Source organism: Spinacia oleracea, chromosome 2 (assembly GCF_020520425.1).
Source record: "Spinacia oleracea cultivar Varoflay chromosome 2, BTI_SOV_V1, whole genome shotgun sequence".
Lineage (NCBI taxonomy): Eukaryota > Viridiplantae > Streptophyta > Magnoliopsida > Caryophyllales > Amaranthaceae > Spinacia > Spinacia oleracea.
Genome location: NC_079488.1, coordinates 100,031,597 through 100,058,754, shown reverse-complemented (window position 1 = coordinate 100,058,754; position 27,158 = coordinate 100,031,597). Strand labels below are relative to the sequence as shown.

Genomic DNA, 27,158 nt, shown 5'->3' with positions numbered 1-27,158 from the left:
CAAACCAAGTTCAATACTCCACTTGACCCAATAACTCAACCCATCTCATATTCAATATATGAAGGACATGAGTATATTTAAAGACAACCAAAACATCATATTTCTTTCATGTGGGAGAATACTCCCACACACATACAAAAATTGAAGACTATTGAAGACTATTACTCCCTCCGTCCCTTAATACTCGCACCGCTTTTCTTTTCGGGCCGTCCCTTAATACATGCGCCGTTTCTATAAATGGAAATCTTTACCAATATTATATTATTTCTCTCACTTACCTACTACCTCACCTACACCCCTAATCCCTACAAAAAATCATTTAAAAATCTACATCCCCACTCACCACTCCCCAACCCTTACACATTTCCCACTAACTATATTAAAAAAATACCCCACTATCAACAAACACCCATTAAATTAATAAGTCAATTCAAATGTCTTAAACTCCGCACCGGTCAAACCGGTGCAAGTATTAAGGGACGGAGGGAGTATCTAACAGAAGCTTAGGTTCGCGCGACCAGGGGAGGAATTAGGGGGACTAGCGGGGGCCATGGCCCCCCATGATATGTTCAAGTATTAAATATGCACTATAAAAGCACATGTTTAGTATAGCTCAAGTGGTTATTTTCCTTCAAAATTGGAGGTACAAGGTTCGATTCTTAGCTTTAAAATTTGCTCCCCTATGCATAATTTCTGGTTCCGCCACTAACGACGTCGACGATAATTGTTAAGGTAATACCATATCAGCCATGTTAAAAAGTTTCTACTTACCGTCTCTCCACAACTCTCCTCTAACCGGTGAAGAAGAGAGTATAAATAGCAAGTACTCCCTTTGTCTTGAATTAAAAGATATAGTTTGATCAAAATAAGATAAAAGTGGTATTGAGTTATTATTTATAGTAAGAAATTGATAATGGGTAAACTATTTATTGGAGTAAAAATAGAATGTGAGTAAATGTGGTATTATAAAACGAAGAGAAAGATTAATATAATTAGAAGTAAGGACCATAATATGCCCAAAATAGAAAATGTATCTTTTAATTAAATACGAACGTGGCCGGTTATGAAAGTGTATCTATTAATTAAATACGGGGGGAGTAACATCCAAAGGACAAAGAGACCCAACAAACAACTCAAAACATTTCTAGTTTTTCTCTAGCTTTAGCCTTAGCGCGTAGCGTAGTCCCAAGCTTAATAGTCTAACAGTAAAATGTATAACACAAACTACTTTGGTTTCCCATGCATTGAAGAACTTCGGTTTCCAGCGCTAATGTGTTTTTTCCAAACATTCGACCATAGAGCGAGCTAACGCCATGCATCATAATTTTTAACGTTTGTCTGGTTTTATTTCTATGTCAATTAATGATATTTTTACTCCCTCCGTCCCGGAATACTCGCAATGTTTTGACTTTTTGCACTATTCACATAATTCACTTTAACCCTATTTTATTTATAGTATATGAAAATAAGTGTTAGCATATATTTTTGTTGGCTTCATCTTAATATATATTTTCAAAATATTAATATTTTATAAGTTTTTATAATATATAATTGAAGATATTGATGATTAAAGTTGTGTATTGGCAAGCGTGTCCAGTCAAACCGTTGTGAGTATTCCGGGACGGAAGAAGTATCTTTGTTTGATGTTAACTTGACACATTTCATTTTATAGTATTATTACTTCCTTGATTTAAATTGGTATAATCTCCTAGAGATCGATTACTCGTTCATGAGCGAAACCTCCAATCGTAAGAGGTCAGTCGTCCCCAAAAGTATACATCTAGGCATCTAGCCACCTTAATTACCCTACAAGATAAGGTGTACGTTATTGCTTGTTTGCGGTTAGCATCAACAATTACAAACAAAAACTGTAACATAACCTCATACTATTACGAAATTTAGAGTCACTCTCATCAGGCTTTGTTTAAGACGGCTAGACGAGAAGAGAGGCTAAAAATGAACGTCTTTTCAATGTCGAAACGTCGTAGAAGTCGTAGGAAGCAAAAGAAAATATTACAAGGTGAGCCAAAAAAAACATGTAATAGTTGCTTATAATGTAAGCTAGTTTCCAAGATCCATGTGTACGTTTGTTGTATGCAACTTGTAATTGTACATAATAATAAAAATAATAATGTTTAAAGTCGTACGTCTTGGCAGTCTTGTTTGAAGTAACAGTTCATAAAACAAACAAAGCAAGAAGAGATGGAATACAACCTCTATTACATGTATATGTCAACTAGAAGAATTGAAATTAAATGTGGTCCAACCTCGAAAAATCGAACAAAAACAAGAAATTTTATGTCACAACATACGTTATTATCATTGGCTGTGGAAAAAACAACTAATGAACTTAGTTAAGCTGTATAATCGATCGTTTTTTACTCGTTTTTACGTATATATATTCTCGACTTTTCCAGTCCGTCTGGCATTATTTGTCCATGCCGGAAAAACTTCGTTGTTTTCCGGGTACAGGGATGAGTAATTTGATTTGATGAGACAACAAGAATGATTTCAGCTTGATTAATACTACCTCCGTTTAACAATAGATGAATCATTTCTTTTTTCACGTATTCCGACATGCTTATTTAAATATTAATATCTCTAATTATGTGTAAGTAAAAATTATATAAAATAGATATTTGAAATCCTCGCATTGATACGAATTTAACAAGATCTCACTTGACTATGTTTGTTTTTACATAATGTGAAAGAATAATTTTCAAAGTTAGTTAATGAACAGTGTCCAAAATAGAAACGATGCATCTAATGCGGAACGGAGGAATACGAGTTTATAAATCAAAAAGAATAATAATGTTATGCACCCACATTTCAATCATACATGTGTACCTTTGACTACGCTATGTTTATCTTTATTCATATGCAAATGTCTAACGTGTATTATCTTCGATCATGAGCATTATAAGTCTATAACTCTTTTATACTACAATCCTAGATATATCATAACTCTAACACTTATTTGTTAGAAGCAGTGGCGGAGCCACGGACCACTTTGTGGGGTCCTTGACCCCACTTGATTTTTTTTTTCTCTTTTTATAGTTAAAATTTCAATTTTTTTTAAAAAAATTACATAATTTTAGTGAAAGTTTCATCAATTTTTAAATAGTGACCCCATTATCTCGAATTTCTGGATCCGCTACTGGTTAGAAGCTGTTAAAATTTAATAGTTAACGAAGAAAACACTCTCCAACAAGAATTAGTTGTCATTTATTCTTGTCACGTTACGTTAATGACTTTGAGGTCGATAGTGAATATGCATTTTCGTTGTCTGACATATATTATATATGTTCCGTTTTACTCCCTCCGTTTCATTTTACTTGCTCTATTTGACTATTTTTGCGGGCGTTTTTTCAGTCAAACAGAGCAAGTAAAATGAGGTGGACGGAGGGAGTATCATGAGAGAGTAAATTCGAGGTTGTATTTTACAACATAGAAATTATAAAGAAATTGTAGTCACTCTTGTTTTTGTTTAGACAACATACCACAAAAGTTACACTCCATGATATTGAATGGATTACCATTAGAAGGTGGCAAAGGAGCCAAAGTACCTCCGCAATTCTCCCTCTCACACATGTATTTCGCAATGAATGTAGAATCATCATCATCATCATCATCAGCACCACCACTTCCATCCTTATCATTGCTTTCATCAACCTTGCATCGATCACAAAAGCATGCAAAACCGAAATAATCAAGCAACCTTTGTTTCCTTTCGCAGTAGCTTAGGCCAACTCGGAAGTAACTTATACATATTTCCTTACCTGGAGGAACATCTTGTATCATCCGGATAACTAAATCAGTACTGTTTTTATCATCTTTAATACTGTCGAGGTAGTCGAAACGACAGGCATTAGGTAGGCAATCATGGTTAAAAGATGAAGCATTCTTATAAAGACCATAAGCTCTAGCAGATCTTCCCCCATTTACTGAATAAGGCTCCATTAGACTGAAGGAGTTGCAACTTTCCTTGTCTAGGAGTGCTGCTATTGTTTCCACTGAAGGAGCTGAAAACCCGTCTGGGAATGAAAGTGATGAAATGATAGAGTGGAGAAACATTGCAGAATCAACATCCTTTTGCCGGCCTTCTCCATGAAGCGATAACAAGGTTTTGAAGGTTGAAGGTGATGTTATTGCAAGATTGTACGCGGCCACCAAGTAACGGGCTTGTACCTGATTTTAGTTTTAGTAATTAAACATCACTGACTGCATAAGGGGAAACAATCATGTAATTAAACATCACCAACTGCATAAGGGCTTCTATCTATATGATAATGTTTCTGCAGTTTATTTGTCCTGTAATCTGGTTCAGCATTATCCCACCAAAAATTTTGAGTCAGAAATCCATTTCGTACATGAAAAAATTGGTTTAGTTCATGTTTGCGTGCATAACAACACAGGGCTACATACTGAAGTTACATTTTTTTTTTACTAGGTAAGAAGAAGCGATCTTATTCAACCAACATCTATCACAGATTAATCAGCTCAGCTACACAAGTATTCGCTTGAGCCACTCTCAACATGATAGTATGATACTATAGAGTATAAGAGTTGGACATACATGACGTATGTGAATATTGCTTTAGGTCATGTTCGGGTGTGTAACAAAAAAGGGATATTTATACCCAAAAAAAATACTTTAGGAGCTAGACATCCATTTTATAGGTGAAAAAGTTTCTTTATAAATTTAGGTCATGTTAAACATGATACTATATGGTATAGGAGTTGGACATCCATTTCGTACATGAAAAAGTTGCTGTAGAACTCTAGGTTATGTTTGGGTGTGTAACAAAACAGGGTTATATACTGAAAACAGATGATCTTGTAGCACTGTAATATACCTGACGCTCTTCGGGCTGATGGTCCAACAATAAAGAGCAATGCCTGAATTGTCTAAGGGCGTCACACACCCAAGGTGTATGTATTTTGCTAAGACCGGAAGATAGGCACTTATAGCTGCAGAAGACGGTGTGACTCGGATGGGAGCATGAAGGGCATGAGAATCCTTCTGAAACCATGCACTGTCTGTAACAATGTGAACAATAATATGTTGAAGAAGCATTAGCAGCTTTTTCTTCATCATTTCTCCCGTGTTTTAGAGGGAAGGCGGAGAATGTAAGAATGGGAGACTCTTGCAGAACTACTTGGCCTCCTTTTAATGGCTCAGAGGCCACTAAACCTCTTCCCTTACCCTCAATCTCTACCAATTTTAGAGAACCTGGTATACATTCCTGCCAATTTTCTGCTGTGTTCTGTTCCATTGATGTATCTTCTATATATGTGCTGCACAACCACCCATTCACCCTTATTCAGACTACTTTTTCAGATTAAATCCTGTCGCATTGCCCTACGGTTACAATGTTTAATTACTCCGTAAAAGTTATCCCCGTATACCCTGTAAATTTACACGCACAACTATCTAGGCTATGTTCTTTTGGACTGAATTAATCTGAACTGAGGGCATGCTTGGATTGAGGGTAATATATTAAAGGGGTAATAAAAGTCAAACTAAGGTAATTGAAGGTGATGAAGAGGGGATGAAGTGGTGGCAAAGGGAACAAGCTAGTGTTGGCAAGAAAAAAATAAAAGGGAAGGGGAACAAATACCCTCATCGTGGGAGGAATAGTTACCCACAATCCCACTAGGGTGGTTATTACCCTCATTTGGGGGAAAGTACTCACAACACCACCACTACCCCAACTTCTCATCACAATACCACCGCACCACCCTCCTTGCAACCACCTCAATTCACCTTCATTGTCCTTTTATTATTATAGTGATTTGAATTTTATTACCTCCATAGTCCATTACACCCAACCCAAGCGTGCCCTGAAAGTAAACTTAATGACCCGGACCAGACCGGACCACCTGAACTGAGCTTAATAGACCCAAACTGAACTGGACTAAAATTCCGAAGAAGAAAAAGTTCAAACGAACAGGCCTAAATCAATTACTTTAAAAATCACAACTCACAACTCTCAAACCATGAAATCACAACAATATTAATACAAATTATTGTCAAATTTGATTAACTTTAGTTGATCCTTAAGCATAAATTATAAATAAAATATTTTAACAGCATTGACCATGAGGTCCATGACAATGTTTCTTTAGATGGATCTAGCAAAAGCATGTTTAATTTAATTTGTATTTATATTCAAATTATTAATTTTCTCTTAGCAATCCACAAATAAATTATTATTAAAAAAACCTTACATAAATGATAAATCATCTCCTGTACGAAGTATATATCAATACTAATTCCCCAATAATTAACAAAATGATAAAAATAAAAAAAAATAAAAAAAATGAGAATCCAAACCTTGATCTCTAAATCTTCAATGGATACACCAAAATGCTATTGAACCGCCTCAATAGTGTTGCAACTCGCAAGCTTCCAAATCTTCTTACACTATCTTACATTCTTACGGAGTATGCAGCAATTTCAACGGAGCATCCAAGGCACTTAACTTGAACTATTTTATTATTTTACCTTTGATAACACTAAAGAGTTCTGTATTTTTTTTAAAGTAAAGATGGCCAAGGGACAAGCGGACTGGACTGTTATAACAAGGCAAGACCCAACATGATAATGTTATTGTGCATGTAGTATATAATACTGCCCAACCAAGAGCGGCCAATAGGGCCCAAGGCTCATGAGATATCGGATAAAATTACCGACTAATGTACCGACTATTCAAAAGGTCTTGCATGCACAAGGTGTACAATAAATTTATTGTACACCAACATAAATTTTACCTAGTTTTCTCTAACTTTTACCCAATTTTTTCTAACATTTATATTATTAAAAAAAAATTAATAGATAAACATTTTAAAGGGCTATTTGATAAATTTTATATATTATTAGTGATTTTGAAGAAATGCTTTTTATTAAAATGAAAAAATTTATCAGTAAAAAATAGATAACTCCTACGTATACAAGGGTAGCTTTTAAGCATTTTACGTTAACTTTAACTTCAGTGTACAATATTTATCGTACACCTCATGTAAATAAAAATTTGGGCCGACTATGAAACCTGTACTTCTAAATTAGGAAAAGTAAAGTAGTGGCATACTTTTATTCACGATGTACCCTATAACAGCTTCTCTCTTTTGTTTTTCCTTTTGGTGTTGTACTCTCTGTTAAACTCTATGGTTCTTTAATTTAATGCTCGCCCATCCGTTTACCAAAAAAAAAATAGTGTGCGCATACGATCTTTTCTCTCTCCTCTGAAGTCTACACTGGTTCTCTCCTAATCGAAGTGTTCATCAACGTTTGAAGCGAATCTCCATATCCAGGTACTTCTATCTGCAATTTCACAATCATGGTTTATCTCAGAACATTTGACAACAAAACCCTAGTTCTTGATGTAAACCCTAATTCAACAACTTTAGGGAATCTTCACCAGACTATTACTGATAGGTTAGGTCTTCCAATTGAACGCCAATGTCTGTTATCATCATCCAAAAGATTAATTGGGGATTTTAATTGTATAATTTCTGATTTGGGTATTCGATTGAATTCAACTTTATCATTGTATGTTCCCCTTTGTGGTGGTATGCAAGCTCCTGTGCAATCAAAGAGTAATCTTGATTTTATGTACTTGAAACCCCCTTCGAATTATGTTGCCGGGTTGGGTCGTGGAGCTACTGGGTTTACGACCCGGTCTGATATTGGGCCTTCTAGACCGGTTATGGATATGCCTGACCGGTCTGCCACCCCGATTGGCAGTGCTCCGCCTCCTGATATGGGAATGGGGCGGGGAAGGGGAAGGGGGCAGGTACAGGGGCAGGGGCGGGGGAAGGGAGGTGACGAGGGTGAAGAGGAGGAAGGGGAGGATAAAGGGTATGATGAGAATCAGAATTTTGATGAGTTTGAGGGGAATGATGTTGGATTGTTCGCTTCTGCGGAGTATGATGAGGATGATAAGGAGGCGGATGCAGTGTGGGAAGCGATTGATGTGAGGATGGATTCAAGGAGGAAGGATAGGAGGGAGGCTCGGTTGAAGGAAGAGATTGAGAAGTACCGGGCTTCAAACCCTAAGATTACCGAGCAATTTGCTGATTTGAAGAGGAAGTTGCATACTGTGACGGCGGAGGAGTGGGATAGTATTCCTGAAATTGGAGATTATTCAATGAGGAATAAGAAGAAGAGGTTTGAGAGTTTTGTGCCTGTGCCCGATACGCTTCTTGAGAAGGCTAGGCAGGAGAAAGAGCATGTTACAGCTCTTGATCCGAAGAGTAGGGGTGTTGGTGGGACGGAGACACCTTGGGCGCAAACCCCTGTTACGGATTTGACTGCTGTTGGTGAGGGTAGGGGTACTGTGTTGTCACTGAAGCTTGATAGGCTATCTGATTCTGTGTCTGGGCAGACAGTTGTTGATCCAAAAGGGTACTTAACTGATCTTAAAAGTATGAAACTTACTAGTGATGCAGAGATATCAGATATTAAGAAGGCTAGATTATTGTTGAAATCTGTCATACAAACGAATCCAAAGCACGCTCCTGGTTGGATAGCGGCTGCGAGGCTTGAGGAGGTTGCTGGCAAGATAAAGGAGGCTAGAGTGTTAGTTGAGAAGGGATGCGAGGAGTGTCCCAAGAATGAGGATGTATGGCTGGAAGCATGCCGTTTGGCGAGCCCAGATGATGCCAAGGCTGTGATGGCTAGGGGAGTTAAAGCAATTCCTAATTCTGTGAAGTTGTGGCTTCAGGCTGCTAAATTGGAGCAAGATACTCTACAGAAGAGTAGGGTGCTAAGAAAGGGGCTTGAACATATATCTGATTCAGTAAGGCTGTGGAAGGCAGTTGTTGAGCTTGCTGATGAAGACCAAGCTAGTGTATTGCTTTATAGGGCTGTGGAGTGCTGCCCCTTGCATGTGGAATTATGGCTTGCTCTTGCTAGGCTGGAAACATATGATAAAGCGAGGAAAGTGCTTAATAGGGCCAGGGAGAAGCTTCCAAAGGAGCCAGCTATTTGGATTACTGCTGCAAAGTTGGAAGAAGCAAACGGAAGCACTGCAACAGTTGAGAAGATCATAGACAGGGGTATCAGGGCCCTACAAAGAGAGGGAGTTGATATTGACAGAGAAGCTTGGATGAGAGAAGCCGAGGCCGCCGAGCGTGCTGGGTCTGTTTTCACTTGCCAAGCTATAATTAAGCACACTGTTGGTGTTGGGGTTGAGGAAGAAGATAGGAAGAGAACATGGGTGGCTGATGCTGAAGAATGCAAGAAGAGAGGGTCTGTTGAAACTGCAAGGGCTATATATGCTCATGCTATTTCCGTATTCTTGACAAAGAAGAGTATATGGCTTCAAGCAGCACGACTGGAGAAGAGTCATGGAACTAGGGATTCTCTTGACGCTTTACTTCGAAGGGCAGTTACTTATGTTCCCCAAGCTGAAGTTCTTTGGCTCATGGGTGCAAAAGAAAAATGGCTTGCTGGTGATGTGCCTGCTGCTCGAGCAATTCTTCAAGAAGCTTATGCTGCTATTCCAAACTCTGAGGAGATTTGGCTTGCTGCTTTTAAGCTCGAATTTGAAAACCATGAACCTGAAAGAGCTAAAATACTCCTTGCTAAGGCCCGAGAAAGAGGGGGTAGTGAAAGAGTTTGGATGAAATCAGCCATAGCTGAGAGAGAACTTGGTAATGTTGCAGAAGAGAAGAGGCTGCTTGATGAAGGCTTGCAACACTTCCCATCCTTCTTCAAATTGTGGTTGATGCTTGGACAACTTCATGAGCGGCTTGGAGAGCATGCGAAGGCTAAAGAAGCTTATGCATCTGGTCAAAAGAACTGCCCACAATGCATTCCTCTGTGGCTTTCACTTGCAAAACTCGAAGAGAAGATGTTTGGGCTGAATAAAGCTAGAGCAATTCTGACTATGGCTAGGAAAAGGAATCCTCAGAATCCTGAACTGTGGCTTGCTGCTGTTAGAGCTGAACTTAGGCATGGGAACAAGAAAGAGGCTGATAACATGTTGGCAAAGGCTCTTCAAGAATGTCCCAACAGTGGTATATTATGGGCAGCTCAAATTGAGACTGTTCCCCGCCCTCAACGTAAAACAAAAAGCTCAGATGCGCTTACTAAGTGTGACAAGGATCCCCATGTCATTGCTGCTGTGGCTAAGCTGTTTTGGCATGACAGGAAGGTGGACAAAGCAAGGAGCTGGTTCAACAGGGCAGTGACACTTGCTCCAGATATCGGGGATTTCTGGGCTTTGTACTACAAATTTGAACTTCAGCATGGAACCGAGGAACTTCAGAAGGGTGTGCTGAAACATTGTGCTGCTGCGGAGCCCAAGCATGGTGAGAGATGGCAATCGATTTCAAAGGCAGTTGAGAATGCTCACCAGCCAACTGAAGCAATTTTGAAGAAACTTGTAATTGCTCTTGGGAAGGAAGAAAAAGCTGCTGCTGGAAATGAATAAAAGTTAGGTTTTCTTTCTTCACATTGTTGATTCTAGTGTTTACCTGCTATGCTACCATATACTGTGATCATGCTTTTTGTCAAATCTCAATGTATTAGTTTCTGACTGTGATATTCTTACGACTTCTCCAATTTGTCCCCACTAAGTTGTCTAATATAATTTGGCTTCAAGTTTTGGTATTGTTGTTGCTGTTTGTGTTGTTTATTTATTTGTCCTTGCAGCATCGTATATTTCTTTGTAATTGCTAATTGCATGAGTAATAATGCTTTCTTTCATGTGATAACAAGCTTTGAGAGCCTAGCTATCCCGATCATAGTTGCTGTACAGTTGAAGTGTTGGTAACATGATGATGGGATCATGAAATTGGCTTGTGAAGACAGCTCGAGCCTCGAGGAGAGTGCATGGATGCCAATCTATCGGCTAACGACTCAGGATGCTGTATATTGTTGTTCACTGCTAGTCATCGGTCTAAAGGCTTCTCTGCTCGCCATAAAATACCATCCTGAAACGTTTAAGACTAAGGCTGCTGCAGTCTTACAGTAATCTTTCTTGTACATTTGGATAAAGTACAGCATATTTAGTTACATATTGTTCAAAGACTTGCTGCCTTATTTGAAGTTAAAGTGTCCCATATTGGAACTTTTCTGTTTTTATTTTGTTTTTTTGTTACAGGGGTTTGTTTTTTTGAAGCCTCTCAAAACCACTTCAATCCAAGGAGATGACGTTCGTAAACATTATGACTCCACTTCTACTTGTTACTCTTATAAACAAAGGGATATTGATTAAGAGAATTAATTAGCTAATATGTGGTTTTAAGTGGTAATAATTATGACCAATAAAGAACAATGTTACATGGAGGGTAATTGTTGCCTGGATGTGTTTCGGATCAATGACCATATTACTCAAACTATTCATTTCAATTTAAGTAATCGTATCGGAACCTTACACTCCTAGGACAGTGTATGGATGGAATTCATAACAAGATTTTAATGTTGACATGTAGGCTAAGTTTTACTGTTCAAATTAAACTATTCACAAAGTAAACTACAAAACTTCCAACCGGAAAATATTTCTATTCTACTTTTACCACAGATCTAAACTTCCAGATTATACAAGATGATTCCCAGTTTACCCACTACTCGCTTGGTTGCTCCTCCATAGCTACAAAAATTCCCTCGTCAACATCCTGTCAGGGACTTGCCGAGTCTTCAGAACTTCTCATAACAGCACCTATTGACCGTAATATGGAACAAAAGAATCGTCAACTAGTTGATTCTCGAGGACGGCAACCACATCTGAGACCTGACAATCTGACATCGTAGACTAGAGATCTTCCCTGCTCAGAAACAGTTATAACAAAAACCTCAACATGAGACCAACACTTTCAAAAAAGTTCTGGCTTTTGACCATCAAACAAGTCAATGACCATGTTCAGTTATCATCTCTCTTTGAATCTTTCCTTGTATCCTCTTTATTTGTGAGTTTCCGTTTCTTTAGTGAGGTTTTTGGCCTCTTATAGAACTTAAGAACAGTATTGTCATCAATAGAATCCAATGATTCAGTAACTTTGTCCCTGTAATCATCGTAATCATGATTGATAACCGAACACAGTTCTGGAGACTCTGTAGATAAAGGTCCTTCCATCATATCTTGAGGAAAAACCTGATTTGAGATGTCACGATCTTCAGAAGCGTCATTCTCAATCATAAGATGGGAATCTGTCAGAAGAGTTTTGTCCCCGTTTACTGACAGAATATCAGCGGGTAGAACTCCATGCGTGGCAAATAAACCAGAAGGTGAGACACATATAGATGAGGGGTCAATCTCCATTTCATCATGAAATGCACTTACATCACATGACCCTCTTTCACCAGTCCCTTTGTTTAGCAACCTACCATTACCACTGCCTAAGTTACCACTCTCACCCAGTTGTTCCAAGGCCAAATTAATATTGTTATCCGAACATACTGTAAATCCTGCTTGTTTCTCAATCTCATTGATCATTCTGTCGCTGCTGTCAAGATCTGGTGAAGCCTTTATCTGTGTCTGTAGAAAAGCTGTGAGAGAAACAGCATGATCACGAATCAAAGAATCATGAGGCGTGCAACACAGCATTTTGATCAATGCTTGCTTGTACTGATATAAACAGAGAGAAGGTTTAGAAGGCTCTTTTTTACGACATACCCTGCTAACCTTACAAACATGCTCACACAAATAGCCACTTTTTGATACAGTGCAATCACAGACTGAAAATTCAGAACCAGGATTTGATACCAGATAATTCTTTTCTTGATCTTGTTGGTCTTTAACTCTGGCACATTGACCTTCCAATATAACATCAGAGTCGGGAATCTTTAATGAATTGCGCCAAGATGTTAACTCATCCATCCACTCATCTCTGCAGTATCTGGCAAAATCATGCTTCGCTGGATACTCGTCAAGCCAAAAGTAAGAGTGCACTTTTGTAGCCAGCTTATCTACCAACCAATCTGCACGTTGATATGCACTGGGATCTTTCTCATTTAATAATCTAACATTCATCTGACGATGGTAAAATTCAATCGCCGAGCTCATCTCCTGGCTGGCAAGAGGAAGGGTTTGTAAACTAGTGGCCCAACCCCCTGCAAGTGGAAAACCATTGTTAACGAAGCAGGTAAAAGCATTCACAAAAAGAGACGGGGAGAAAAGAAGTTCATGTTGTGGAGTCCAATGAGGACAAGAAATGCATTATGGAGCCAGGCTGGGAAACTCAGCTAGGAAATCAGGCATAAGTTTTCCAAACAAAATACCGTAGAAAAAGATATAAAGACAATGCTGCAATGTCCTAATACTCCTTTAGGCAATGTGATAATAGGATGTACGTACTATGCAGTATACAGAACTCTAAATTTAAACAATTTAAGACAGAACAAAATATACTTGTATATTCTGGAGAGTACTTGACTAACCAATTCTGGGGTACCACACAGCTTTGAAGTATTCCACAAACTCCGAATTACTCACAAATTCTTCCATGAAATCATCAAACAAAGTCACATTTCCTTGTCCAGTGCAGATCTCTGAAACAATCTGCCCAAGCCGTTTTGACATTTGAATCCGCATTTCATTTTGAGAACAGCTCTTCATTAGGGCTTTATGCCATGCATGACGGACACGCCACGTAGATATCAGGACAGAGCACTCAAATACATCCCTGAGAAAATAGCCATATATATGAACAAGATCCACACTCCATCATAACAATTGATTACAAAAATTAAAAACACCCTTCTACCATAATACTTTGATTGATATTTTTGTCTCTCAAGCTAACAAACACAGTTCACATGGTCTCTTTTGAGAATTAAGTCAAATAAAATGATTAACAGAACAATGCCCCCACGGGGCCCCACCCCCACCAGGAAAGATAAGTGCTTCAGAATTATCCTAAACTTCAACTGGGATAAAACTACAGGTAGTACCATTTAGGGGAAGGGAACAAAGTCCCAAATTAAGTCGCAGGACATGTAAATTATAAGTTCAGAACCCAGAAATGTCAGACATGAAATTGGTGCGATCCAAAACTAGAAGCCTTTGTTGGTGCATGCGTTCACATATTTTGGAGGATGGTATGAAGATATAATGATAAATTACTTCTTTCCTGAATACGGTAAGGACTAAGGACAAAGCACGTCATTAGTCAAATGCAATGAAGAATCAATTCTGATCAATGTTTCCTAATCTAATTATATGCGCTCTGCATTGGCCAAATGCAATGTTGTTCAACCAGGGACCCCTCCCCCCTTCTCTAAAAAAAATATAAAAGAAAGATAGTTTGATGCATGATACAAAATAACAAGGTGAGTTCAACCACTAAAATGTTGCTCTCGAACACTTCATACAATTGCAGTTATAACATTATAAGAAAACTTGTTATCCAGGTCCAGGATGGTTTCCTAGATAATAAGCCAAAAGGCGTACCTAATTTCACTAACATCGGTTAAAGGATCATCTACAATAAATCCAGCTAGCTTCCATGAAGGATCTTTTGCTAACACCCTGTTGTGAAGAGCCCTCATCCACTTGAATGCATTCCTGCTTGAAAACCTTGGGGTAATCACCCAAGCTACTGGAACAGCCTTGTTCTCTGAACTGAACACAAGAAGGCTGTGGACTGGATACTAAATAAACCAACAGAGTCACTAGAAGGATAATCGCAATCAGTCTTAAAATTGTATGTATGTATATATTAATAAAGGAACATGGAATGTACCAAAGAATACAGAACAGACCTTAAATTTGTTTGTTCCAAATTTTGAATCAGAAACTAGAAGACCACGGTTACCAAATTGAATCATTTGCTGCAACTGCCACTCAGTTTGAATTCCAACCGTGAATGGATCAGACTCAGAAAAGTCCTGATAAAAGAAAACACTTGTTGGATGATTTTCCACCCATAGGCTCAGGCTGACAGCATCATCAGCATCTAGCTCATACTTGGATCGCCGTATTCTTTTTTCTTGTCTTCTCACATATCTATGTGTTAGAAGGTCATCGCGGTTGAAAGGACCTCCTTGTTTTTCTACTAATTCATTATGTCTTTGCATAATGGTTTCCACAGGTACACCAGCATGTAACAGAGAATGAACACGCAGAAGAAGATCCTCGGAGATGTATGGAGCATACATAGCATGAGTTCCAACTGCCTTCTTGTCTTGTGGACCATGACAGGGTAATCCATTCTTGTCAACATGCTTATCCTGACTATATGTGATAAGTGCAACAGAAGGCCGAGCTATGAGGCGTTTCACAATGAAGTGACAGGTGCAACCCCTTTTTGTACCAGGACGTCCGGCAGATTTCTTCTTCGGAACATAAGTGTTTCTACTTGGTCGTACAACCCCACCTTTCCTATGGTCATCTGGTCCAAAGGAACACCAATACCTAAAGTTGGAAAAGGTCATAAAGAAATCAAAATATGACTTCCTAGTGTAACACTTAAAATGTAAGATCATCAAAATCTTACCAAGCAACAAAGAATGTATGTGCTCAAAAAACGAAGAAAGAAAAAGTAAGCCATACATATAAAAGAACAAGAAAATTGGAAACTCACAAGATATACTCAAGCACACCATCAACCTTGACTTTGTATGATGCCTTTGCACTACGGTGCCTCCTAGCCTCAACATGAAATCGAGTAGGACAGTCTGTGTTCGAGGACTCACCCCTAATAAAATCATCTACCCTGGCAAACGGAATTAGTGCAACCCGGTCTATTTTATCTCGCCATCCTTCTACCTTCGACCAAACTATATCCGAAGCACTGAACTCCAAAGTAGGAGGACTCTGCACAGGAAGATTTAAAATCTCATCCCATCTGGCCATCTGCTGGAAACACATTCGAAATCAGATGATATTTTCTCAAGCAAAACCTAATCACTTTGAAGCCTTGAACTAGTAAAGAAACCCACATGATCATCCTCAGCATAAAAAAAATCCCAATTACAACAAACAATCAAACAACAAACCCATGAAGTAGGGTTTGCATATTCCAGTGTGCTCTCTATTTCTGTTTAAGGTGGGGTGTATCCTAAATTTCGCAGAAAATATGAAGTCTTGAATCACAGACATCATAAAAGACCTAATTACAACAACAAAAAACCCAATCAAACAACCACCCATGAAGTAAGCTTTCCTTTCTTTATCGGGGGCGGGGTGAATTCTAAAGTTAACCATAAATTTGAAGTCTTAAACCACAGACAGCATAGCATAATATACATGATTACAGCAAAACAAAGTATAATACGAATTTCACAACAAAGAAGTATAATACGAATTATATCAGAAAAATCAAATCATATCAAAAAAGTATAATATTAATTTCAACAGCGAAACAAGCTAACAAAAAAACCAACAGAATATATTTAACAATTTAGAAAATTACATTTATGAATCAATAAAAATACAAATAAAATCAACAAAAATTAATACAAAATACTTGTAGATAATTACCGAGAATATCAGCAGCAGAGAAGGAGAGGTGGTTAGCAGAGGCGCCGGCGGCTAGAGGTGGTGATACAACTACAACATGCTGCTTTTGTTGGAGGAAGAAGATGCAGCTGCGACTATGCTATTTGGAGTTTCAGGAGAGACAAAATTCATTTATTAAAAAATACATAAGAAAAACTGTTTAGTTTTTTTTTTTTTTTAATTTCTTTCTACTTCTACAAATTTTGATTACGGGATACAATAATAACAGGCTTTTTTGCGAGTGTCACGTGTCATTTTCGCAAAGGTAACGAAATAAATAAAATAAAAGTGGACATAAAAAAAATGAAAAAAGTCAATAAAATTTGAGATTAAATATATATTTTAAAAATCTATTCATTTATGATTATCTCATATGATTTGTACTATTTATTAATTACCGTTATTGATTTGAAATCATCCGTATTATGTTACTTTTTTTCTTCTTTTTTTTTCTCCAATAACTGTGTTATCGTACTTTGTGAACAAAAAATATGATAGGAAAATTTAGAGCACATTTGTTTTAGTTTAAAATTTTGGAAAAATTAACATAAATAATCCCAACTTTCACACATCTTCTAAAAATAATCCCAAGTTTGGATTATTTTAGAATAATCCAAACTTTAGAGGTTACCTTCTCAAAATAATCCGAAGTCTTTTTTTCTTGTCATTACTAATCCATTTTGGGTCTATTGTACATATGCAAATTGATAATTTGGATTATTTTGAGAAGGTAACCCCTAAAGTTTGGATTATTCTAAAATAATCCAAAGTTGGGATTATTTTGAGAAGATGAGTGAAAGGTGGGATTATTTTTGTCAATTTTTCCTAAAATTTTTGGATTAATCGGTGTATGAAAAATTTCATAATGCAACCGATTTGCTGGAGTACGAATGGTGGAATAACATGAATATTTCCCATGGATAAACCAACCACTTTCCTAGCATCATCCATTGTTAATCTGATTCCATCAACATCATGTACCACCAATACTAATATCTTTGTAATCATTCTTGTTATTAATATCTTTCCCGCAATACTAACATAGTAATATCTTTGTGATCATTCTTGTTATTAGACGGGGGCAACAAACGGTGTTGGCAACAAACCCCCTCTTGTCAACACCGTTTGTTGCCCCCGTCTAATAACAAGAATGATCACAAAGATATTACTATGTTAGTATTACGGGTTTTGTTGGAAATCCGCCTTAGTCCGCCCCCTCCGCCCCCTGTTAGATGAAGATAAGGATGATTTAAGGTTGATGACCATGGGAATAAAATTTGTACCATTGTAGGTGGTGTGGTGAGTGTGGATTTTAAACTGTACCCGTCCTGAATCTCTTTTATCTAGTACCCACGAAAGAACCACGTACTCAAATCAGTGACCACCGGAATTGGCATTATCTTAAGATTTTTTTTCTGGTTTTCATTTAAGAGAAGCATAGAAACTAAATACTTGGTACAATTGTACGATATTTGACGATGTTATTCCCATCAACAAGATCTTCAAACATCATTGAGTGGACTAAATGATTATTTGACCATGTTAGTACACTTAACCAAGACCATCAGAAATTACACGCTGCATTTAGAATTACAGGATCACACCAAATGTACAATATGATCAAACAACCCTCTAAAACAAATTACATGCCTTGACTAACATTACAAGCTTTCCTTTTCATTTCGACATGAATGAATTAAAAAACGTAATAGTGTCATCAAGTGCCTCGATGAAATGATCAACGTCCTCTTTGGTGTTGTAGAAGTATAGGCTAGCACGAGCACTAGCATTTGTCCCTATATGGCGATGCAGAGGTTGGGCACAATGGTGACCTGACCTGATGGCCACTCCATGCTAGAGCAAGAATGAGACAAGCCAAAGGTTAAATCCATATTCTTCTCCTTTCAGAAAAAACGGGGAAGAAAAATATATGCATGCAGACTTCAGACAAGACGATGGATTCACCACTAGAATTATCTAAAATGACCCGTAAAGGTTACTCCACTATATGAGATGAGGCTAAAAAAAAAGGAAGAACATTTGTACCTGTTGATCAAGAAAAGTGGCAATATCAGTTGGATGTATGTTCTCCACATTAAATGAACAAAGAGCAGCTCGCCGGACTGTCTGGGATGGCTCGGGCCCATAAATCCGGACTTTAGGGACAGCAGCTAGCTTTCCGTATAGATAGTCAGCTAATTCCACCTACAGAAAGATATGAATCTTAAAAAAAGTAACTCTAGTAACAAATTCAAACTTTCTAAGTGACCATGAGATGCAATATCCAAGTGTATACTTTAGAGATGCATACTTTGTTAAAATAAAATAAAAATGACAGGGAATAACACAACGGTAACCATTTCCTAGCTTTACTGATAATGCGGGAAAAAAACACCTAGTGCAGCAATATGCTATGAACCAATATTAAGGAGAGGGGATTTTTAGGGAGTATCTTTATAAGTTAGATATGAGTGGCCGTGGGAATAAGTTAGGGAGCTAGTTAGGGAAGAGTGCTAGCACATTAGAGAATGGGAAAGGCATGCTGAATATTGTGGAAAGTGAGTAGTAAGATTGGATTGGGCGAGTGCCATTCGTCTCGAAAGATTGGTTAGGTTGTAATCGGTGATTTTATCATCAATTTAATCATATCATTACTTGTTCTTCTTTTAATCTCCCTTTTATGTTCATAGTCTCACTGTTTGGGTCTGTAAGCTATGTTAATTCATAGCACAATATCTGGAGTCCGATACTCTCGGGATGAAAATATGTCCGTGAGGCATACTCCAAAGGTTAAAAAAATTTCCGTGCAATTGCGCGTGTACTATACTCAATTGTACTATACCTTTAGTAAATGTTTTCTACCAACCATTGATGTTTGAATATTTCAGAACTCCAAAGACATGCAAAAGACAAATACTATTCCCAACAGGACCAAGCCATGACTTAACTTGTTAAAATAACAATAAAATTTTACAAAGTTGTAAAGCGACCAAAAAAGCTGATGACGGTTTTGTGTTGGTTCAAAATCATTGAATAGGGTGATGTACCAGAGAGGTAGTACTGAAACAAACCTCATATTCATGTATCTTCTGCATGCCAATTTCTGATAGATAATCTATCGCTGCTCCTAAGCCAATAGCCTCTCCAATTGCTGGCGTTCCAGCCTCAAATCTAAGCAATACACAGAGAAACATAAATCAGAACAAATGTTAGAACCAGCACTGTGACACAAACAAACTAGAAAATCTCATATTTTCAACGTGTGATAAAGTAGCATGAAGACCCAAATTATCCTTGCCAAATCAAGATGCAGCAGCTTTAATGAAACATGCTACAATTTTTTCAATATTCAATCAGCATTCCAAGCAAGAAAAAATAATTTGAGTCAGCGGCAATTAGGAAAAAAAAAAAACACAACAGCAATGTTCTGAAATAGCTTCATGCAACTAGAAAACTCTAGATGCTTCTGCAGTTAATTATCCACTTATTAAGACACCTACCTGGACGGAGGGTCAGCATAGGTGGAGTGGTCCAAATATACATCAGCAATCATTTCTCCACCACCTAAAAGCAGATACATGTTCGTCAATGTTGCCTATGTTGCCTGCAACTGTAGCTAATGCAGGCGAGATTCAATATTACTATAAAAATACCGAAACTCCTACCTAAGAAAGGAGGCATGGCTGCCAGGAGTTCCTCTTTTCCGTATAGGAATCCAACACCTGTAGGTCCACACATCTGAAGCATTGTTTACTCATTGTTTAAAAAGATCTCCAATGTAATAGCTAACGTGAATATTGGAAGAACCAAACCTTGTGAGAAGAAGCAACGAGAAAATCAGCATCAAGGCTCTGAACATCAACTACCATATGTGGAACACTTTGACAAGCATCTACCAAGACTTTTGCTCCAACACCATGGGCTGAACGCACTATATCAACTATGGGGAGAGTCGAAGCTACAAGAGATAACATGGAAAGTACCAAACATTCAGGAACCTTATGGAAGAAAGAACAATGCCATTATTAACTCTTATGGTATAATTTAACAGAGTCTGATGTCTGTTTAAAAAGACACTCTTAAGTTAGATTTTGTACTTTGAGATACCTTGAAAATATTAATACATAAAGCTGATATAAGGTGCCTTCTACAAGATGTACAACCATATTCAGGCATCCGAACATGACATTGTTTTCACATCTTTTTCTTTATTGTGGTATGTTGACTTCACATATATTTCAAGTACAACGACAATAAACACGGAAAGGACAAGTCATCTTCCAACACCAGAAAATGGTCTTCTTTTTTGGCAAACAAATAAAAGAATATTACTACCAAGTAATCGGATAACGTGCAATACAACTCAAAGCAACAGAGAAACCCCAACACCCATTAACGATCACAAAACGCTACAAGATACAAAAAAATTACTCCCTCCGTCCCGGAACACTCGACCCGGTTTGACCGGCACAGAGTTTAAGGGACTTGAATTGACTTATTTAATTTAATAGATAGTAGTTGATAGTGGGGTATTATTTTAATGTAGTTAGTGGGAAATGTGTAAAGGGGTGGGGTTGGGGGAGAGTAGGGGTTGAATTTTTAATTATTTTTTGTATGGAGTAGGGGGTAGGTGGGTTAATAGGGGTGGAGTGAGAAATAATATAATATTGTTAGAATATTTCCATTTTTAGAAACAGGTCAAGTATTAAGGGACGGCCCGATAAGGAAAACAGGTCAAGTATTCCGGGACGGAGGGAGTACACAAATAACAGCTCCTTTTGTTTCTCAGAAGCTCTACAGGCAACTTTAAACAGAATCTCCTTAATAACCTCTCCTTCTTGCTGAAACGTCTGTTGGAAAATCTTAGTTGTGCGGAAGGTACACAATAAATGCTAAATATCAGGGTCAATGTACAAAGTCAAACATGAGGATTCCTTCGTGAAAATATAGAAAAACTCAGAAACCTTAGTGAATGTTTTCCTTGAAATCTACAAGACTATTGCCACTCAGAAATCAGCTTATCTAGGTGCAGTGAAACAATAATATATCCCAGTCAATTCGAGGATTGTTAGTTAGGAAAGAACCATCAAGCAATTAGTTTCACGTACCAAGAACATTTGAGACGTGATGAACAACCACAAGCTTTGTCTTTTTTGACAATAACTCTAACAATTTCATGGCATCCGGAACTTCTTCTTCGGTCAAACTCACAAATTTTAAAACGGCGCCAGTCTTCTGAGCTACAAATTGCCAAGGAACAATAGCACTGTGATGTTCTGCAACAGTAAGGATGATCTGCAAACAAAGTTGTTCCAGAGCAAAATTAGACATGCACCAAATAATTCCAAAGAAAATTTACAGAACATACGAATTTAATTAAACAGGTCCCACAATAACAAATACTTTGTAGTACCTATCTACAAAGCAGGACTCAGATAGTTGGATGATTTTACTTAATGAAGGGCACAAACTGTAGCTACCTGCTGAAGTTTAATTCATGGCTTCATTTAGAACTCAAACATATGGATTAATTTGTCCCTTTAAAGCAATAATATCAGTAATTTGGTTGGAAAAAGAGTCAAGAAGAGGTGTAACTATAGAGGACAAAAATGCCACATTGTATTTAAAGAGGCAGACATGTACATCATGCTAGATCCTGAAGGAATCTAAACCATGACTAATACAAGAGAGGAGACCGATAATATCTTGCCATTCTTATCAAGAGAAACCAACTGAACATTTAACTTTTCAATAAAAACAACCGTGCATGTTGATGTAACATATGGCTACTAAATACGCAAGAAAACAAACACCCACGGAATGCATAGACATTGGCAGCTAATTAAAAGGCCGTGTAAGAACATGTGGTTAATGATAACTCATCCCATTCAACCTAATGACTTATTTCTTCGATACAAAAGCTGAAACTTTCAGTATATTCTCTAACCTTATGGTGCTTACTCCTTACCACGGCAACTGATTCTCTCATAGGGCTATCATTTGGTATAGATACATTTTAGGGCCTGTTTTGGAAGTGAGGCTGCCAGGGATTGTTTCATTGGCATCATAGCATGTATTGATATATAAACATCTAATCAGATGGAATATTGCCTAAAACACTTCAAAAAACTGAAGTTGCAAATCCTTTCAAATTTCAACGCAAAGAAAGTCTTCACTTGCTTTACAATCCATATCTAAGCAACTACACTTCCAAGAGAAGAGGATACTCTAATCCCAAGCAGGTCAGCCAGTTTAGACAAAATTTTGGGTATCATAGTCAAATCAAGGGTAAGGTTGCGTACATCCGACCCCCCCTTACCCCGCTTCTTGCGGGAGTCTCTTTGAGGCAATGGGGTAATGATAATGATAATGATAGTCAAATCAAATAGCCTAGTCCATTATTCACAAAATAGAAACATGTCAATATAGGACGAACTTAGAGAGTCAACCCCTTTCAATGACAAAAGACAAGCAGGAGACCCAAGCTCCCTAGATAAACATTATTTCAATGGAGGACCCTTTCCTTTGGTAAATTGGTTGCATGGTTCCTAGTTTGGATAGAAGAGAAAATCAGGTAGGCAAGACAAACTACCCATTTGTCGAAGTTTTCCCCAAGACAAACAAAAGGACTTGCCAGAAACAATACTGTAATACATTCAATTCCAAACAAAACAAAACCTTTGCAGAATCGCCACTCGGTTAGCCTGGTAACCCCTTAGTGGCTACTGCTCCTCAGACATGTCTCCTGATTGGTTTACAGTGTTTGTATGCCCATATCACCGCCTTGAAATAGGTAGAAGAAAATTTGAGGAAGGAAGCGGCTCTTTCTTCCACCAACTCTTATTTACATCTATATAATAATATGCAGATACAGTTTTCCCATATACACATTCTGGCTGCCTCAAATCCTCTAGTTTATCCAACTGGAAGTTACTCTCTCAGTAAGCATAAACTTGGCTGGGGTTTCCAACTTTCTTGTCAAGAAAAAGGGGAAATGAATAGTGCTAAAATTATTGACATCATTCACATTAAATATGTTTAATGGATCAAAATGATAATAATAAAAAGTGCTGCAATTTCAGGGCAGTAAAATCGGCATGTAGTACAGCTAGCTTGTAGTTTGTACAAAAGAATACCTCATCACCAGCTCTTATATTAGAGAGACCCCAAGAATAAGCCACTAGGTTGATTGCTTCAGTAGCATTTCTTGTGAAAATAATCTCACTGGACTCTTTAGCATTGATGAATGTTGCCACCTTTTTCCTTGCTAGCTCGTATCCATCTGTTGCCTTCGCACTGAATTACACGATTCATCAGGTTACCAACAAAATCGTACACAAGGGAAATATAGTCAACTTGAATAAAATCCTTATCCCCGAAAACCTCAATTGTTGATCAAGGTTTCCAGATGGAAAATAAGTGTTCAATTGGAGGAAATAATGATCAGAACAGCTCTAGCATGGTGTCAATACCTCAAAAAGTGTATGCCTCTGTGCACATTTGAGTTGTATTCTTCATAGTAGTTCAGCAAAGCCTTCAATACAGATGACGGCTTTTGAGAAGTTGCTGCACTATCCAAGTAGACAAGCTTTCGCCCATTTACCTCCTGTGAGTGCAGCAACTCAACATTACAACAACTTCCACACCAATAACCAATTACCCACTAACCTCATCAGAATCAAATCACAATCAACTACACAATATCATGATACATACAAAATCAAACCCATTATTTGACAGCAGATAAAAGAGATTCAAAACCCATATGAACCCGATAAATCCGACAACAACTCACTAGTAGAAAACAAAAAGGATTACTTCCTTCTATGTCAATTTTTGATAAAAGTAAATTTTCCATCACCCCCATCCCCGATACCTGAACCAAGAATCAACTTGTCCAAATCCTTTGATCTACAAATTCCGAAATAAGTAACAAACACCCTCTTTTTTAACTCTAAGGTTAACACTACAAGTGCCAAAATAATACAGTACCTCCATAGTCCACTGAAAAAATGATAATCTCTCCGACGCAAATTAAATGTCAGAAAACGAGTCCAAAACAAAATATCAAGGTGACTATTAATTCTGAACTGCAGCATATGCAACAATTACAGCAATACTAACACCAAAAATACAATTCATCAAATTAACCCCAAGAAAATAAAGCAAAAAGACATAATAATTCAATTAAGTTACGAAAACAAATACAGAAATTTTGCAAGAACAAAAAACCTGGTGAAGAATAGGAAAATCGGGACGAGTGGAGTGGCCAAGAGAAAGGGATTGATTATGGGTGACAATTGAAGCGGAAGCTGAAGAGCAGTGAGCAACTGATGATCTTCGGACGCCAATACGGGTTGAACTGGAAAAGGGATTCGGGTTGAAGAGAAGATAATTGAGCGAAGAAGTCGAGGGCTTCAAAGTTGCACCTCCAATTCCGATTCCCATCTTTCTTATCTTTGGATACGGCTTGTGATTCACAAACATGAAACACTATACCACCTCCAAAAGCATTCAGTTGAGAGAGAGAGATCGAACAAAAATTGGATGAAAGAAATATACGAAGTACTAAAAAAAAATTGACGGAAATAAGATAACACGAGTTTATACCAATTGGTAGAAGGTACACCCGGTTCACCGGTTGTATTTAGACCTACGTGTAACCGGCTGGTTTATTACTTTTAACCCCTTTAAAAACACATTTTTATATTTAAAAGCACATTTCTACATAGTAAAATCATATCTTTATAGCTCATAAAAGCACATATTGTTAATAATAGAACATATTATTAAAAGGTATTCAATTAACCGGTAAGGAAATTAAAATCTACACTTTAATAAATTGGGTTCTCAAACTTTAGTGCAAAAGATTGAGAGGACATGTAAATTTTTGTTGGTTGCTTACCTCTTAGGTTTAGATTTTTTTTCTTAATTAGAAGAAATACTCCGTATTATAGTATTTGAAAAAACATATGTTTGTTAAAATTGTAAAAATGTGCTTTAAACCGTAAAAATGTGCTTTTAAACTAAAGTTTATGTTCTTTTTTATATTGTTTGTTCTTTCTTGTTTATTTGTTTGATTCATTATAATCATCTGGTTAATGTTCATAATGAAATTAAGCTCTCCATCGATCTTTTATGTTTTTACAAGCGCATGTATTGTTTGTTCTTTCTTTTTGTATTGTTTGTTCTTTCTTGTTGTATTGTTTGTTCTTTCGTGTTATTTTTTAAATTTATCATAAAATTGTTCATAATTGTTGTGATGTTTTTTCTTTCTTCTGTAATTTTATGTTCTTTTTTATATTGTTTGTTCTTTTTTGTTTAATTGTTTGTTCTTTCTTGTTTATGCGTTTGTTCATAATAATCATCTGGTTAATGTTCATAATAAGATTGTCATACCTTTTGTATTCTTTGTTTTTTCTTGTTCTATTACGGAGCATCTTTTAAACCCTTGTTCTTTCTTTTTAACCTATTTGTTTTATTTGCTTGCTCATCATTTTCAAATCAGTAAATGTTCAATTTTAAATTAGTTGTGATCATCATATCAAATTACTTATTATTTTCATTTTCAGCCTACAACAATGAGGAAAGTGAAACCGTCAAAGTCAAATATTGTGTTCAAATTACACTTCATACACACATTCAAACTTATAAGAACTCGAGACAACATCAAAAGCAAGATTCAAGATTGAAGATATAGAAAAATAAGTTGATGATTTCTACTAATCTTTGTTATATAAGTGAGAGCTGAGGTTATTTCAGTAAATCCACTTTTGGTGTCCCCCTTGGATTACTAAAATACCCTCCACACTTATAGAATAGAGAATATAATGCAAACTTACCCAATAAGAAAGCCTAAAGAAGCATTTTAATCAATCTTACCCCTTAAATAAATTCATACCATTTTAATCAATCTGTTTATATGCGTTCGACTCTATCTAACTTATCTGTTTCTTATTTTCGCACGCATCGCATTTATATTATATTTTTATATGTTATTTCAGGTTTAAATGTAATAAAGCAAATTTGTTTCTTATATCGCACGCATCGCGTGCATATAAGACTAGTATCTTATAATTCAAGTACAATTTTACAAAGGCAATGCCTAAAATGTTCAATTTTTTGGTAAAATATGTCATTTGACATGTTTTAATTGCTCAATATATGTAAATATATGTTCAAAGTAATGACATAGTAATGCAATAACTAAGTTCATTTTAAAATTAGTAAATACTCATTTCACAATCAGTAGATAAATGTTCATTTCTAAATTGGTTGAATAAATATGGATTGCCAAATAATTAGATAAACGTTCATATTCGAATGAGTAGATAAATGTTCATTTCCAAATAAATAAATAAATGTTCATTTCCAAAATAGTAAATGTTCATTTTAATACCAGTATATTAATGTTCATCTTAAACAACACAAAACAACGTCGTTTTGGATATGGTATAGCCAGCTCGGGTACACCCAAAAAATTGCGCACTACTACCCGCAAATTTTTGGCTATACCCGGGTACAGCCAAAGCTGGCTATACCCGGGTACAGCCAAAGCTGGCTGTACCCCCATCCAAAACGATGTCGTTTTGTGTTGTTTAAAATAAACATTAATATACTGGTACAAAAATGAACATTTACTATTTCGGAAATGAACATTTATTTATTTATTTTGAATGAACATTTACTATTTTGGAAATGAACATTTAT

The 27,158-nt window shown here is 37.0% G+C and overlaps 4 protein-coding genes across 6 annotated transcripts; 1 reads left to right on the top strand and 3 right to left on the bottom strand.

Annotated features, from left to right (window-relative positions):
• Positions 1-3,433: 3,433 nt before the first annotated feature.
• Positions 3,434-6,579, bottom strand: LOC110802818 (histone-lysine N-methyltransferase ASHR2). Its single transcript, XM_022008281.2, has 3 exons — positions 6,338-6,579; positions 4,857-5,298; positions 3,434-4,188 (listed from the first exon to the last, which is right to left on the bottom strand). Exons 2-3 carry the CDS (start codon positions 5,274-5,276, stop codon positions 3,472-3,474), a joined length of 1,137 nt encoding a protein of 378 aa, XP_021863973.1. The 5' UTR covers positions 5,277-5,298; positions 6,338-6,579; the 3' UTR covers positions 3,434-3,471.
• Positions 6,580-7,130: 551 nt separating this feature from the next.
• Positions 7,131-10,620, top strand: LOC110802838 (protein STABILIZED1). The gene has a single exon (XM_022008302.2). The coding sequence runs from the start codon at positions 7,341-7,343 to the stop codon at positions 10,437-10,439; it is 3,099 nt and encodes a 1,032-aa protein (XP_021863994.1). The 5' UTR covers positions 7,131-7,340; the 3' UTR covers positions 10,440-10,620.
• Positions 10,621-11,371: 751 nt separating this feature from the next.
• LOC110802811 (uncharacterized) lies at positions 11,372-16,608 on the bottom strand. Of its 3 annotated transcripts, none has more exons than XM_022008266.2 (6): positions 16,431-16,608; positions 15,532-15,806; positions 14,711-15,362; positions 14,400-14,599; positions 13,388-13,632; positions 11,372-13,060 (listed from the first exon to the last, which is right to left on the bottom strand). In XM_022008266.2, the coding sequence occupies exons 2-6, from the start codon at positions 15,801-15,803 to the stop codon at positions 11,871-11,873; spliced, it is 2,559 nt and encodes an 852-aa protein (XP_021863958.2). In that variant the 5' UTR covers positions 15,804-15,806; positions 16,431-16,608; the 3' UTR covers positions 11,372-11,870. The 3 variants fall into 3 exon arrangements, with proteins under 3 accessions (XP_021863958.2, XP_021863957.2, XP_021863959.2); XM_022008265.2 differs by having other exon boundaries at positions 15,532-15,803; XM_022008267.2 differs by having other exon boundaries at positions 14,711-15,339; positions 15,532-15,764; positions 16,431-16,607.
• A 1,301-nt stretch (positions 16,609-17,909) lies between these two features.
• On the bottom strand, positions 17,910-25,013 carry LOC110802807 (cysteine desulfurase 1, chloroplastic). Its single transcript, XM_022008263.2, has 10 exons — positions 24,681-25,013; positions 23,921-24,054; positions 23,585-23,744; positions 21,557-21,743; positions 20,261-20,406; positions 20,114-20,186; positions 19,949-20,012; positions 19,520-19,619; positions 18,495-18,653; positions 17,910-18,302 (listed from the first exon to the last, which is right to left on the bottom strand). The coding sequence occupies exons 1-10, from the start codon at positions 24,933-24,935 to the stop codon at positions 18,126-18,128; spliced, it is 1,455 nt and encodes a 484-aa protein (XP_021863955.1). The 5' UTR covers positions 24,936-25,013; the 3' UTR covers positions 17,910-18,125.
• Positions 25,014-27,158: the final 2,145 nt, after the last annotated feature.

Excerpts from the sequence above, each read along its gene's own strand:
- LOC110802818 (XM_022008281.2), bottom strand. The coding sequence starts at position 5,276 with ATGGAACAGAACACAGCAGAAAATTGGCAGGAATGTATACCAGGTTCT. Across the intron at positions 4,189-4,856 it reads ATCAGCCCGAAGAGCGTCAG|GTACAAGCCCGTTACTTGGT; the intron begins GTATATTACAGT and ends AACTAAAATCAG.
- LOC110802838 (XM_022008302.2), top strand. The coding sequence starts at position 7,341 with ATGGTTTATCTCAGAACATTTGACAACAAAACCCTAGTTCTTGATGTA.
- LOC110802811 (XM_022008266.2), bottom strand. The coding sequence starts at position 15,803 with ATGGCCAGATGGGATGAGATTTTAAATCTTCCTGTGCAGAGTCCTCCT. Across the intron at positions 13,633-14,399 it reads ACCGATGTTAGTGAAATTAG|GGATGTATTTGAGTGCTCTG; the intron begins GTACGCCTTTTG and ends CTATTTTCTCAG. Across the intron at positions 13,061-13,387 it reads TGTGTGGTACCCCAGAATTG|GGGGTTGGGCCACTAGTTTA; the intron begins GTTAGTCAAGTA and ends TTCCACTTGCAG.
- LOC110802807 (XM_022008263.2), bottom strand. The coding sequence starts at position 24,935 with ATGTTTGTGAATCACAAGCCGTATCCAAAGATAAGAAAGATGGGAATC. Across the intron at positions 20,187-20,260 it reads TCGTTGCTTCTTCTCACAAG|ATGTGTGGACCTACAGGTGT; the intron begins GTTTGGTTCTTC and ends ACAATGCTTCAG. Across the intron at positions 20,013-20,113 it reads AGCCATGCCTCCTTTCTTAG|GTGGTGGAGAAATGATTGCT; the intron begins GTAGGAGTTTCG and ends ATCTGCTTTTAG.